Raw genomic sequence first — 12,396 nt, 5'->3', positions numbered from 1 at the left:
TCTTTCAGAAAGTCTATGAGTGTCTTTTGACTAAAAAACTCCAACATAGACCTTCAAATAGACCCCACAAATAATAAGGATCCCAGAATACCATCTCAGAGATAGTTGTACAAATGAAATTCTGATAGATAGCTTGGGGGGGGGGGCTAATTTGACTTGAGGTTGATATGATAGTGCAATTCCACACAATTTCTTGAAGGTGGAGGAACTGTGGACAAATTATGCTGTTAAGTTAAAGTCAAAGTCAATTTAAGAAATACAATTTTCTCAAATTAAAAAAAAAAAAAGCAGGGCCATTTTCATTTTGGTGTTAAAATCGAGCACATTCATTTTCTATCTAAAATTGGAAAACCTAAAAATGTGAAAAAAAGACTTCCAAAAGGAACTCAACTTACATTTCTACCCACCTAATTATAGACGAATTTATAGGAAGAATACAATCATTTGGGCTGAAATCCTAGCCCTTCTTACTTAGACCTGGTGTCACTGAGTTTCACCATCCTGTAAAAAGGACCTCTAGCAACTCGGAAGATTTCAACTTTGAGCTTTATTAGCTTGTATCATTTTGATTAAAGAGCTGGAAAGCTGGAGAATTTTTGAGAGGAGTCCATGTTTCCAGATTCCAAACTGGAACCCAGGATCTCACAATGAAACACAATACTCTTTTTAAAAACAAAAATCAGAATTACACACACACACACACACACACACACACACACACACACAAACCTAGGGTCCAGAGACATAGCTCGCCAGGTAGAGTGCACGCCTTGTCATGTGTGTAGCCCAGGTTCAAGCTCTGGCACCACACAGTAGATGCCATGGCACAGAGGGGAGCTCCTTTTGCTGTGATGTCTTGCCCCCTCACTGAATGAAATGCAGCCCAGAATGGTACGTGTACAAGGCTGGTTCCACAAAAATAAATAATCCAAAATGTGTGATCACTATGTTTCCACATTTCTAGGAGGCAGGAGGGGGGACTGTCCATCTGAAGGGGAGCTGCTAAACTTAGCTCATGAGTACTGGCCCTCATGGTGCCAAGACAGAGTGGAAGGAAGCAGCAGCACCATCGTGAGCAGAGTTGTTTGTCACCAAAGCACAGCTCGGCTCTGGCTGCAGGGGTTCTGTGCCTCTAACTGTGTTGGAAGGGGTGGGGCTGGGGGAGGGAAGAGCAGAGACACCTGCTCTGGCTGCATCCCCAGAGTCCTCTTGCTGGGGTGGAAGGACTGGGTGGCTTGATACCTCTGCCTACTCTGGGCCTCAGTCTCCTCATTTGTAAAGGGAGAGGAGGGGATATGAGGACCACTGGCTCCCAAGTTCCAGGGGGCTCATCAGCACCCCTCAGCCAGCTACCAGTTGTTCATTGCTACCTCGTGCTTTGTGACAAGTCATGCCAAGGCCACCAGGCCTGGGGACAGGCAGAGTAGAAACTAGCAAGTCATGAAAGCCTAGGCCTAGGACCTGACATCTGGACCTAACACTAAGAAAACATTTCAAAGGAATCTGGTGGTTGGGCAAAAAGTCCTTCCTGGCACTAGAGCTGAGCTCGTAACTAGGATGAGCCAGCTCTCAGGCCTCCTGGGCTGATGTGAGCCTGAGGGCAGAACCCCAGGGAGGCAGGAATGTGAAGACCAAAAGTTCACAGGCATGGGTGCTTTTGCTCCAATTCTCCACCCCACACCTAGCACTGAGGTAAACTGAGAAGCTCTGTAAAGGTTACAAGTTAAGGCCTCCTGTGGAGGCCATTTAGTTGTGGATGATCGACAGACAGCTGTGTCCAGTCAGAGCTTGGAGGAGAAACCAGGGATCTCAGATCCTGCTGTGTGCTAATCGATGGCCATTTCTACTCCATCCAAGAACTGGCAAACACCTATCTTGCACAGACCTTTGTTTTGCCCACCCACCAACCCTTATCGAAAGTATTCTGGGCTGGGGAGACAGCATAATGGTTCAGCAAAAGACTTTCATGCCTGAGGTTCTGAGGTTCCAGGTTCAATCCCCAGCACCACCATAAGTCAGAGCTGAGCAGGGCTCTACTCTTTCTGTCTGTGTGTCACTCTGTATCTTTCTCGCTCATTAAAGTAAAATAAATAGAATATTTAAAAAAGAAAAGAAAATATTCTCCAGAGAAGAGGAGGTATACTATAGATTGAGAGGCCATATCAGAAAAGGGACTATGGCAACAGGGGAAAGGAAGATGGAAAAACACATCCTACTCACCATGGATTCACTAATCAGCAGTAACAACAGGGCTTCTTCAGTATTTTCTTGAGGGCAAAAAATGCTGTAAAAGAAAATGAACTTTGATACACAGCAATTTCAAGGCAGCACAGAGCACCAACTATGGACAGAACTGCCATAGGATAAGAGGGGTACAATTCCATACAATTCCCACCACCAGAACTCCATATGGATTTTTTAAAAAATATAGAACCCATGAAAACTACTATATAATCTGAAACAACTTGAATTAATTTGCTTACTCTCTGGTAACCAGTGGAATTTATATATTTTTTAAAATATATTTTTATTCATTTATTGGATAGAGAGAGAAATTCAAAGGGAATGAAGAGATAGAGAGAGAGAAAGACAGAGACACCTGCTTCAGGGCTTGTGAGCCTTTTTCCCCCTGTAGGTGGGGACCAGGGAGCTTCAAGCCAGGTTCTTGCACTTGGTAGCATGTGTGCTCTACCAGGGGTATCACTGCCCAGCCCCAAGAAATTTATGCATCTTAACTACATTTTAGTAGCAGTCAACTGGGGGAAAGGGAAGCTTTAAAAACCGAGTTAAAAGCCCAGATAATGCTTGTGCCAATTACAGAGGGAGAAAATTAGATGACTATAAGCTGACACAGTCTAAATAAATGGCTTTCACCTGAAGCCACTGTGGAGGGCCGACACCTCATTAAACAGTGCTCTTCTTACCTCTACGCACTAGCAGGCATGCCTTAAATTGTCATTTAGATGAAAGAAGAGATTGGGAGCAATTTCAGAGATGAAGTAATTTCTCAATTTTTTAAGAATCTCTCTTATGTAGACATTCATGTTTGATGCAGAAGCTGTCTTACTACTCTGTTTTATGGAATTTGGCTGAATTCTCAAATCTTGGATTAAAAGAACAAGCCTTTAAGCTCAGGATTAGAGAACAATAAACCCACACATAACCCCAACCTCCAATCTCTACATCCTATTTTTGGTACACTGTGCATTTTTAAAGACGTGATTTATTTATTTATTCTCAGATTCTAAAGCTCTAGAATCCTTTGAGTTGACTTGTGTAATCGCCATTTGGGCCAAACCACATTTTATTTATTTATTTATTTATTTATTTTAACAGAATGGAAGAATGTAATAAAACAAACTTGGCTGGAAAACTCCTGGGTGTTTTGGAAGTGATTACATGAAGACTAAATTCACGACTTCCTAGGGGCAGCAGTTCAATCATTTAGCTGAAAAGATGGGATGGTCTCCAAAACAAACAACTAAAAAAACAATTCTTCATCTCATTATAAGTGCTGGTTCCTTTGAAATACGAGCAACTTTCATACAGCACCAGAGAACCCGTGAAGAACAAGAGAGAAAGTCCAGAGCTGGGTACCCTTTCCACAACTCCACTGGATCCACTGGGGGTCAGGAAGCCACCTCTGGGGTGACCCCATCATTCCTGCAGGGTATATGTCCTGACCAGGCTGGTCTCAGACTACAGAGCAAGACAGGGGTGTGGGTGGGGGGTGAGTGCGTATAACAACTTCCTTAAAGAAGCAGTTTGAGACCATCTGAACTTTGTGAACATGGAACATTTCTTTCCCTTCAAATTCAGACCGTCTCTAGGCATTGACTTAAGGGTGTGTGTGTGTGTGTGTGTGTGTGTGTGTGTGTGTCCCTCCACAAAGCCCTTCCTGATGCCCTGGCTCTGATGTCCAAAGAAAAAGTGACCTGTCGCCAATGGAGACCTCCCGCCAATGGAGACCTCTCAAATAAAGCTGCAGCAAAGCAGGGGCTATGAGCCCTGCCTTATCCAGACTCACTAACAAGAGTGAGGGCCCCTGCTAATTGTGATTTAATGCCAGTCAGCTCAGTCCATGGATAATCCCCAGATTCCATCAGAGCCACTGGTCTGCTTAAATGTGAAGCCGTGTTATTTTTACAAGAGCTGATAACAAGTGGCACATTAACTGAACCTAGGTCTGCTTCCTCTGCTCTTCTCAGGGCTGGAGGAAGAGGTGCTCAGGAACACTGCAGGGCACTGGGGCTGGTAGAAAGGAGGGAGAGGGAGGGCGAGAGCAGTTGGAAGGGAAGAGGAATGTCCCCTCTCAAAAGATCTGGGAATGTTCTAGACCCACTTTCTGCCCCTCTCCCCTCTTCTCTGTTGGCGAATGGTTGACTTTAAGTTGGGGGTGGTCTCTTGTAATGTTCTCCACTTGGGGCTCTGGGAAGAAAGATGGGGGCTCAGGCACCAGACAGGAAAGCTGGAGTCCCAGTGCAGAGGATTCTGACTGAGAGGCAAGGTGGGGGCTGGACTAGAGGGCAGGGGTGGTGCTACTGGGCTAAAAATGGGGGGCACATTCTAATCCTAGCATGTTACTACCTCACTGGCTGACCTTTTAGACAAACTGCCCATTTTCACTGGATGAATCCACTGACTCCTTATCTGATTTCATAAAAGTGACTTGCTTTGCTTTTGTCACCAGGGTTATCACTGCGCTGGCTGTGATGACCATGATAACTCCACTGTTCCTGGGGGTCCTCCCCATCCCCCCCCACCCTCTTACTTTTCTGATAGAGACAGAAATGGAGAAAGAGAAATAACTACAGCACTATTCAGTCACTCGTGAAATCTCCTCCCTGCAGGTGGAGGCCAGGGGGTTGAACCTGGATCTTTGTGTATAGTAATGTGTACACTCTACTGGTGCAACACCACCTGACCCCAGGATAGAAGAGCTTTTAAAAGGCGACCTAATTTGGTGTATTGCACCAAAGCAAAGGATTCTGGGAGAGTAAGGAAAGGGATGGCACAAATTGACATTGGGGGAGGGGCCCTAGGTTGAGGGAGCAAGTGTCTCCCAGATACCCAGACACCTCTCACAGGGAGAAGAGGAATTGTGTCTATGTGTCACTGACTGTTCTGTAAAACATTAACCCCCAATTTTAAAAAAGAAGTAAAGCTCTCTACTTGAATATAACATTATCTTGCATAGAGAAAATTTTCAGGACTCTAAAAAAAAACTATTGAGTTAATGGGTGAGTTGAGCAAGGCTGCAATATAAAAGATCAATATAAAAAATAATCAGTGGTATTTCTCTGTGCTTGCAATGAACAAACCAAAAACAAAATTAAGAAAACAACTCCATTTATGAGAACACACACACCTTGGACCTAGGAAACTATGGCTCATCATTAAAAACCAAGAATTGTCATCGACAGACAATAACAGTCTTGTAAAAGCATTTCCTCAATAAAAATAAATATTGCTATAGAAAGAAAGCCTAGTAAATGGAAAGACAGCCCATGTTCACGAGTCAGAAAGATTTAATATTGTTAACATGGAAATGACCTTGGGTTGATGAAATAGCTCACGTGCTACTGCTGTGCCAGGTACATGACCCAGGGTCAACCCCAGCCTTCACTGCCATGAAGGGAACTTTGGTGCTGAGGTATTTTTCACAGTCTCTATCTAAAAGTTTAAAAAAATGAATATGTAAAAAAAAAAAAAGATAGATGGTCATGCCCTTATATTGATCTATAGAATAAATAAGATTCCTAGCAAAATCCCATCTCTCTCTCTCTCTCTCTCTCTCTCTCTCTCTCTCTCTTTTTGTAGAGATGGACAAAATGACTCTAAAATTCACACGAAAATATAAGAGACTGAGGGTAACAATTCAAGGGTACTGGGTTTTAGGATAAAATTCTCAATTGACTATAGCTATATTCAAAGTCAGCAAGTTTAACTTGAATGAGTGGATCATGTAGTGTACTGATTATATGTAAGTAAAATAACTTAAGACAAACCCAACTGGCTGTGTGTATCTATCTAAATGAAAACTATGACTCAGCACCCAGTGCTTATAAAGGAGTGCTCCCTTCAGCTAGTAATTACATCCTCTAGATCTCCAGAGGCCGGGGACTGGAGGCTACAAGAGTGGTGACACCTGGTGCTACAGAAGATCCCACATTGGCCAGCTCTGGAAGTTGTGCCCATTTCTAATTTTTTTAAATCTTCAGCTACGTATTGGATAGAGACAGCCAGAAATTGAGAGGAAGGGAGGAACAGACAGGGAGAGACAGAGAGACACCTGCAGCACTGCTTCACCACTTGTGAAGCTTTCCCCCTGCAGGTGGGGACCAGGGCTTGAATCTGGGTCCTTGATCACTGTAATGTGTGTGTTCAACCAGGTGTGCCACCACCCAGCCCTGCAGCTGTACCCCTTTCCAATGGATGAGGCCACATTGGCATAGCACCCCACAAACACAGAGCTCTGTTCACGCATCCAGATGGACTGGGGGAGGCCTTTTGGTTACTAAGAAGTATCAAGCAGAGGAAACAAGACCTAGGGGCTACTTTTATAGAAATGTCACTTTGAAGATAAATCCTAACTCCTTACCACCGTATTACCTCTGTCGCCTTCAACTAAATCACTACTGGTGCTGCCACCACACATTATGCTGCTTCTGAATTCCTGCTGTGGACTGTAACCAGAGATACTGGGCCTGACAAGTCAACTGTGCAACTCTTCAAATCTGGTGAGACCTTTCCTAACACATGGGACTACCTACACCTAGATTAGATGGCACATCATTTAACTAAGTAACAGATACCAGACTCGGCTAGGGTTTAGGGTACTGGGTACAGGTGTACATTTATCCATAAGCAAGGGACAATTATATAACTCAAATTCTAACTGCTCAATAATGGTTGAAGAGCCCAAAGAAGGCATCATAAATTCCCTAAGTGATTTGACTTAGATCAAATTAGCTGGGCAACCTAGCAGAATGGCCCAAAGAAGACAGATCCCAAAACCCTAACTCTGGTTGGGCTCAACAAATGATACCCAATGCCTAAATAACTGAGAGAAAATCGAAGATCATCAGATAAAGAGAGGACTACAAAAGTTGGATAAGGGCAAGAGACTGGCCCACTAAGTAATGGCCCTTTTGGTCATCATCTGGGGGGCCTTAGTTAGGGAATCCTTGGATTCCCATACACATATGATGAGCTTAGACCTTTGGTCCCTCTTGGGAGTCGAGCAGTAGTGCAGTGAGTTAAGTGCACGTGGCGTGAAGCACAAGGACTGGCACAAGGACTGGCATAAGGATCCCGGTTCGAGCCCCTGGCTCCCTACCTGCAGGGGAAGTCGCTTCACAGGCGGTGAAGCAGGTCTGCAGGTGTCTATCTTTCTCTCTCCTTCTCTATCTCCCTTCCTCTCTCAATTTCTCTCTTTCCTATCCAACAACAATGACATCAATAACAACAACAATAACTACAACAATAAAAAAAAATAACAAGGGCAACAAAAGGGGCTCTGAATCTGGACTTGAACCTGGGTCTTTGCACACCAGTCATGTACACTCTACTGAGACAACAGCTGGCTACACATGGTTCTCTTTTAGGGGAAAGATCTGCCCATGAATCCCTACCCATTCTGGAGTTTTCCAGAAGCTTCTCTCCTACCCCGCCACACCTGCGGATGGGGTACCTACTTCTCTCCTGAGTACACACGGGCTTTCCGAGTGAGGGTGTAGGTCTTCGTGTTGGCTCCTCTCCGGAGGGGGTCGTCTAGGGGTGAGTGGCAGGGAGGTTCCTCCAGGGGGTTCCAGTAGCTCTGCTCACACATGCCCCGCAGCAAGATCTCCGCAAGCTGCCTGGCGATGGTCTAGAGATGAGGAAGGCAGAGGACAGAGAAGGTCAGACCACCAAGCATTACACACCCACCTCTCGTTTAACAAACGCTGTCCATCACCACTTCCAATGATTCCAGGACACTCAACTAAAATACTGCCTCCGGATTGTGGGAGACAGCACTGCACAATCAATGATGTTCTGGGACTCTCTCTCTCTCTCTCTTCCCTACTCCCTCTCTTGTTAATAAATAAATACATATTCAAGGAAAAGAGGAAAAAATTCCCTGAATGGGAACACTAACTCCCAGGAAATCAGGGCTGTCCCATGAGCCACTAAAGGTAACAGAAAAAAAAAAAAAAAAAGCTCCACCCTGCTTTCCCACAAGGTGCTAGCCTTCTTCTGGAAGGCACAGACAAAGAAGGCTGCTCCTCCCAGAAAATGAACCTTTACAAATAAAAATGTGCCATAAGAGAGCTCTGCCACGCTCTCATCCATGTGAAACCTCTTAAAACACCACAAGGGAGCCCAAACCCAACCGAATCCATGGCTCAGTGGCTTCTGATCACCACTGGGCAGAGGCGAATTTTCTTGATTACTCCCAAGTAAGACCCAAGGGCTTTAACTGCCTATAAAAATGTGAAATTAAATGCACCCCCATCATCCCCAGCAGAGCCATCTGTAAAGATCTCATAAGAACACAATTTTTAGAACCTAAACAGTGCCTGGACTGTTTTCTTAAACCTGCCATTATAGCTTCGTTTTGATCTCACTGCAGTCATAGAAGCTAATGATTTCTTCTGGAAGCATCAACTGGCAGAAATAACCTCCACGCACTAGAGCTGAGATAATAGTGCTAGGGGTGGGGGTGGGAGGAATAAGAAACTTTCTTCATGAGAGGGATTCTGTGGCTGTGAAAACCTCAGCCCTCAACAGTTTGCATGCCCACCATGACCCACCTCATTCTAAATCCTCCTTTCCCACTGGGTATTAACCTGCCAAGAGAGTTTATATATGTGAGGTGAGATGTGACCATACACAATGTATCTGAAAATATTTATTTCTTTATATATTGAATAGACAGAGAGAAATCATAAGGGAAAGGGAAAACAGAGAACAAAAGAGACGCCTGCAGCACTGCATCACCATTCGTGAAGACCCCCCCCCCCCCCCCGCAGGTGAGAGCTTGAACCTGCGTCCTTGAACATAGATGCGCACTCAACAAGGTGCACCACCACCCAGCCCAACCTTTCTATCCTATTGGACTCATGACTTTGCAGTGAGAAACCAACCTAAGGAGAACCATGGAAGTCATGTGGCTGGTGGGAAAAGACAGGGCTGAGTGAACGGTGTCACTGTCTGACTGTCATGAATAGAGACACTTCCTTCCTGCTCTCCTTTATAGGCCAAGACACCAGTGAGTCAGTCCCAGGACATGTGGCAACTGGACAGTGCAGATTCTCAGGTGGGGCTCCAGGGCCCCTCAGCTGGCATCTTTGCAGATGATGTGGGGAGCTGTGGTCTGAGTGCTGGTGTGACTGCCTGGCCCCTGCTTGACGTTATTAAGATAGGTGCTACAGGTGTCTCTCTACCCTTGTCTGTCTCCCCCTTCCCTCTTGATTTCTCTCTGTCTCTATATAAAATAAACAAATAAATAAAAATAATAACAAAGACAGCAAGTTAATGAATTATAAAAAAAAAAGAGTGGTCCGGGAGGTGGCGCAGTGATAAAACTTTGGACTCTCAAGCATGAGGTCCTGAGTTCGATCCCCAGCAGCACATGTGCCAGAGTGATGTCTGGTTCTTTCTCTCTCCTACTATCTTTCTCATACATAAAAATGAAATTGTTAAAAGAAGAAGAAGAAGGAGGAGGAGGAGGAGGAGGAGAAGGAGAAGGAGAAGGAGAAGGAGAAGGAGAAGGAGAAGGAGAAGGAGAAGAAGAAGAAGAAGAAGAAGAAGAAGAAGAAGAAGAAGAAGAAGAAGAAGAAGAAGAACTGGTAATGGGAATGGAGCAGCCCTCTCAGACTAGCAGTTCCTTCAAAAGTTAAACAGAGTTACCATGGCGTGCCTCAAATCCACCCAGGAAAAATGAAGACTGATCACACGAGAGCCTGGATAAGCATGTTCTCAGCTGCATTAACAGTGAATGCTAAACTGTGGAAATAACCCAGATGTCCACCAATGAATGAAAAGACTCATCAGATGTGTGCAGGAGAGAGGGCTGCACTTACCATGCGCAGGTTCTGGGCTGTTCTGGTCTCCACGGCTCGCAGGATCTCTCGGAATCTTCCCACACCCCGGGTCAAGTTCCTATTGGCACACAGAATCAGACAGGGTTTTCATGGGGAGCATCCTTGTGCTAAATATTTTACCCACACAGCTTAATGCATTTTATGTACATGGAAGCTGGTGGCTGGGGTTTTAAGATAACAGTGGTTCTGCAGGTGTCTATCCATCTTTGCTCAAATCTAGGGAAAAAAAAAAATTACCCAGTGGCGATGCAGAAAGTCTCACGCCTGAGGCTCCAAGGTCTCGGGTTTAATCCCCTGCACCCTATAAACCAGAGCTAAACAATGCTCTGGTGGGGGAGGAGAGAGGAAGAAAGGAAGGGAAAAGAAAAAACCTAAACCAGGGCTGCTGATGCTTCCACATGCTTGTTGTGCTTTCACAATGGCTTCATTTATTTTTCCCTGGAGACAATAAAAATCTGTAGATTAGTTCTGAGGTCAAGGGAAGGGAAAAAATGTGAGGTATTTTGCAAGAATGTATCTTCAACTTTGCTTTGCCCCCCCCCACTCTCTCCTTTCACTTGAGGTGGGAAGAGACGGCCTAGGACTCTCAGCAAGGTGCCACCTGCAGGGAGGGTGGAGACAGAGACAGAGACAGAGACAGAGACAGGAGACATGAGAAAGGAGGCCCCTGCCAAGCAGCACTGCATCCTGAGCAGCACACACACAGCTCCAGAGAACTAGCATGGCAACCACCCTCCTCCTCCTGGGCCTGATGAAGAACAGGGAACCTTCCAGAAGCTAATGCACAGCCTGAAATTGGGCACTGTGCACTGTGAGTAGAACACACCTTACCTGTTCACCCCCCCCCCACATACACAGAGGCTTTGTGACACCGCTCAATAAAGGGGCAGATAACATCAGTGTCATCCAGCCCCTCCACCCAGACCCATTGGACTCAGCCAGTGACACTTCCCAGCTAGTCCCTTCCCAAAGAATGTTGCCATCTCCTGCCACGTCCGCTGTCAGATTTATAACCTGCTCCTGAGAACACATCACATCTCTGCAGATAGACAGAGCATGGCAGTCTCTCTGGTCACCAGTGACATCTGCAGATGACATCTGCAGGCCCACAAAGGCACCCCAGCTACCAGGACATGAGCTCTCTGTGTTCCAGACACCCTCAGAGGTATTCATTCAAGTCTTATGCCCTCCAGCATTCCAGGGAGCCATTCACATGAATAGCCCCGGACTCTGAGATGATGGTTAACTGGCAGAGCTCCACAAGCAGTCCCCAGCCCTGTCCCCCACACATGTCAGAACCTCTGTGGTGGCACAGAAATAAGAGCTTGGGCTCCCGGCGGCACTGCAGGAAATGGAACAGAGACACGAGCAAGAAGCAGGCAGTAGGCCCCGGGGTGTGCAATCCTCTCTGCTCCCCCATTCATCTGCTTTTAGGGGCTGCATGTCCATTGGTGCGAGGGCTGGAGCTAGGCTGTCCTAGGGAGCATGGGGGGGTGAGTGCCTGACTTTATTCTGGGGTCACAGATGAAGGCCCTGCCCAGCACAGAAGGAATCTTGGTTTGAACTGCAAGAAATAAGGGTGGGGCTCAGGCAGCATAACTCAGGCCTAGGTTTAAAAGGTAACTGGGGTTAAGCGCAGGTGGCACAAAGCACAAGGATTGGTATAAGGATGCAGGTTCGAGCCCTCCGCTCCCCACCTGCAGGGGAGTCACTTCACAAATGGTGAAGCAGGTCTGCAGGTGTCTGTCTTTCTCTCCCCCTCTGTCTTCCCCTCCTCTCTCCATTTCTCTCTGTCCTATACAACGACAGTGACATCAACAGCAGCAATAATAACTACAACAATAAAACAACAAGGGCAACAAAAGGGAATAAATAAATAGATATTTAAAAAAATAAAATAAAAGCTAACTGGACCAGATGGACACTCAGCCTGGACTAGCAGTGTCAGATCTGAGCGTGAAGGATGACGGGAAGATTCTGAAATGGGAAGGCTCTGAGCCAGGACTTGGTCATTTAGAATGTCCCCTGTTTTGCCCCAGCTCCAGATGCAGACATTCTTAACTGCAGGTGCTCCTACTCGAGCTGAAGCATCAGAGCACAGGCCTGACTCTAAGGAGAGAATGAGCCGGGGGCTCTGAACTGCACCCCACCACCTTCCCAGACAGGAGAAACACAAGCACTAACATCTAAGAGCACTTAGATGCTAAAATAACAGAACAGAAGCACAAGAGCAGAGTCCATGTTTTATTCCAATACCGTGCAAAGCATTTTAGAGCTGCTTACAGTACAAGTTAGAGATCTTCCCAGA

General features: G+C 45.8%; 2 protein-coding genes across 6 annotated transcripts in view; both read right to left on the bottom strand.

Moving 5' to 3' along the window:
- CCDC88C (coiled-coil domain containing 88C) overlaps positions 1–12,396 on the bottom strand; it is a 494,884-nt gene that overhangs the window by 20,899 nt on the left and 461,589 nt on the right. The window lies entirely within an intron of this gene.
- Positions 1–12,396, bottom strand: part of TTC7B (tetratricopeptide repeat domain 7B) — a 137,366-nt gene that overhangs the window by 80,763 nt on the left and 44,207 nt on the right. For all 5 annotated transcript variants that reach the window (XM_060181212.1, XM_060181209.1, XM_060181207.1 and 2 more), the window contains 3 exons: positions 10,068–10,146; positions 7,698–7,870; positions 2,221–2,284 (listed from right to left, as the gene is read on the bottom strand). In XM_060181212.1, the coding sequence (XP_060037195.1) occupies positions 2,221–2,284; positions 7,698–7,870; positions 10,068–10,146 (316 nt within the window). The remainder of the gene's footprint in view (positions 1–2,220; positions 2,285–7,697; positions 7,871–10,067; positions 10,147–12,396) is intronic.

Source organism: Erinaceus europaeus, chromosome 22, assembly GCF_950295315.1.
Source record: "Erinaceus europaeus chromosome 22, mEriEur2.1, whole genome shotgun sequence".
Lineage (NCBI taxonomy): Eukaryota > Metazoa > Chordata > Mammalia > Eulipotyphla > Erinaceidae > Erinaceus > Erinaceus europaeus.
The sequence above is the reverse complement of the archived record's forward strand: the minus strand, read 5'-3'. Positions and strand labels throughout refer to the sequence as shown.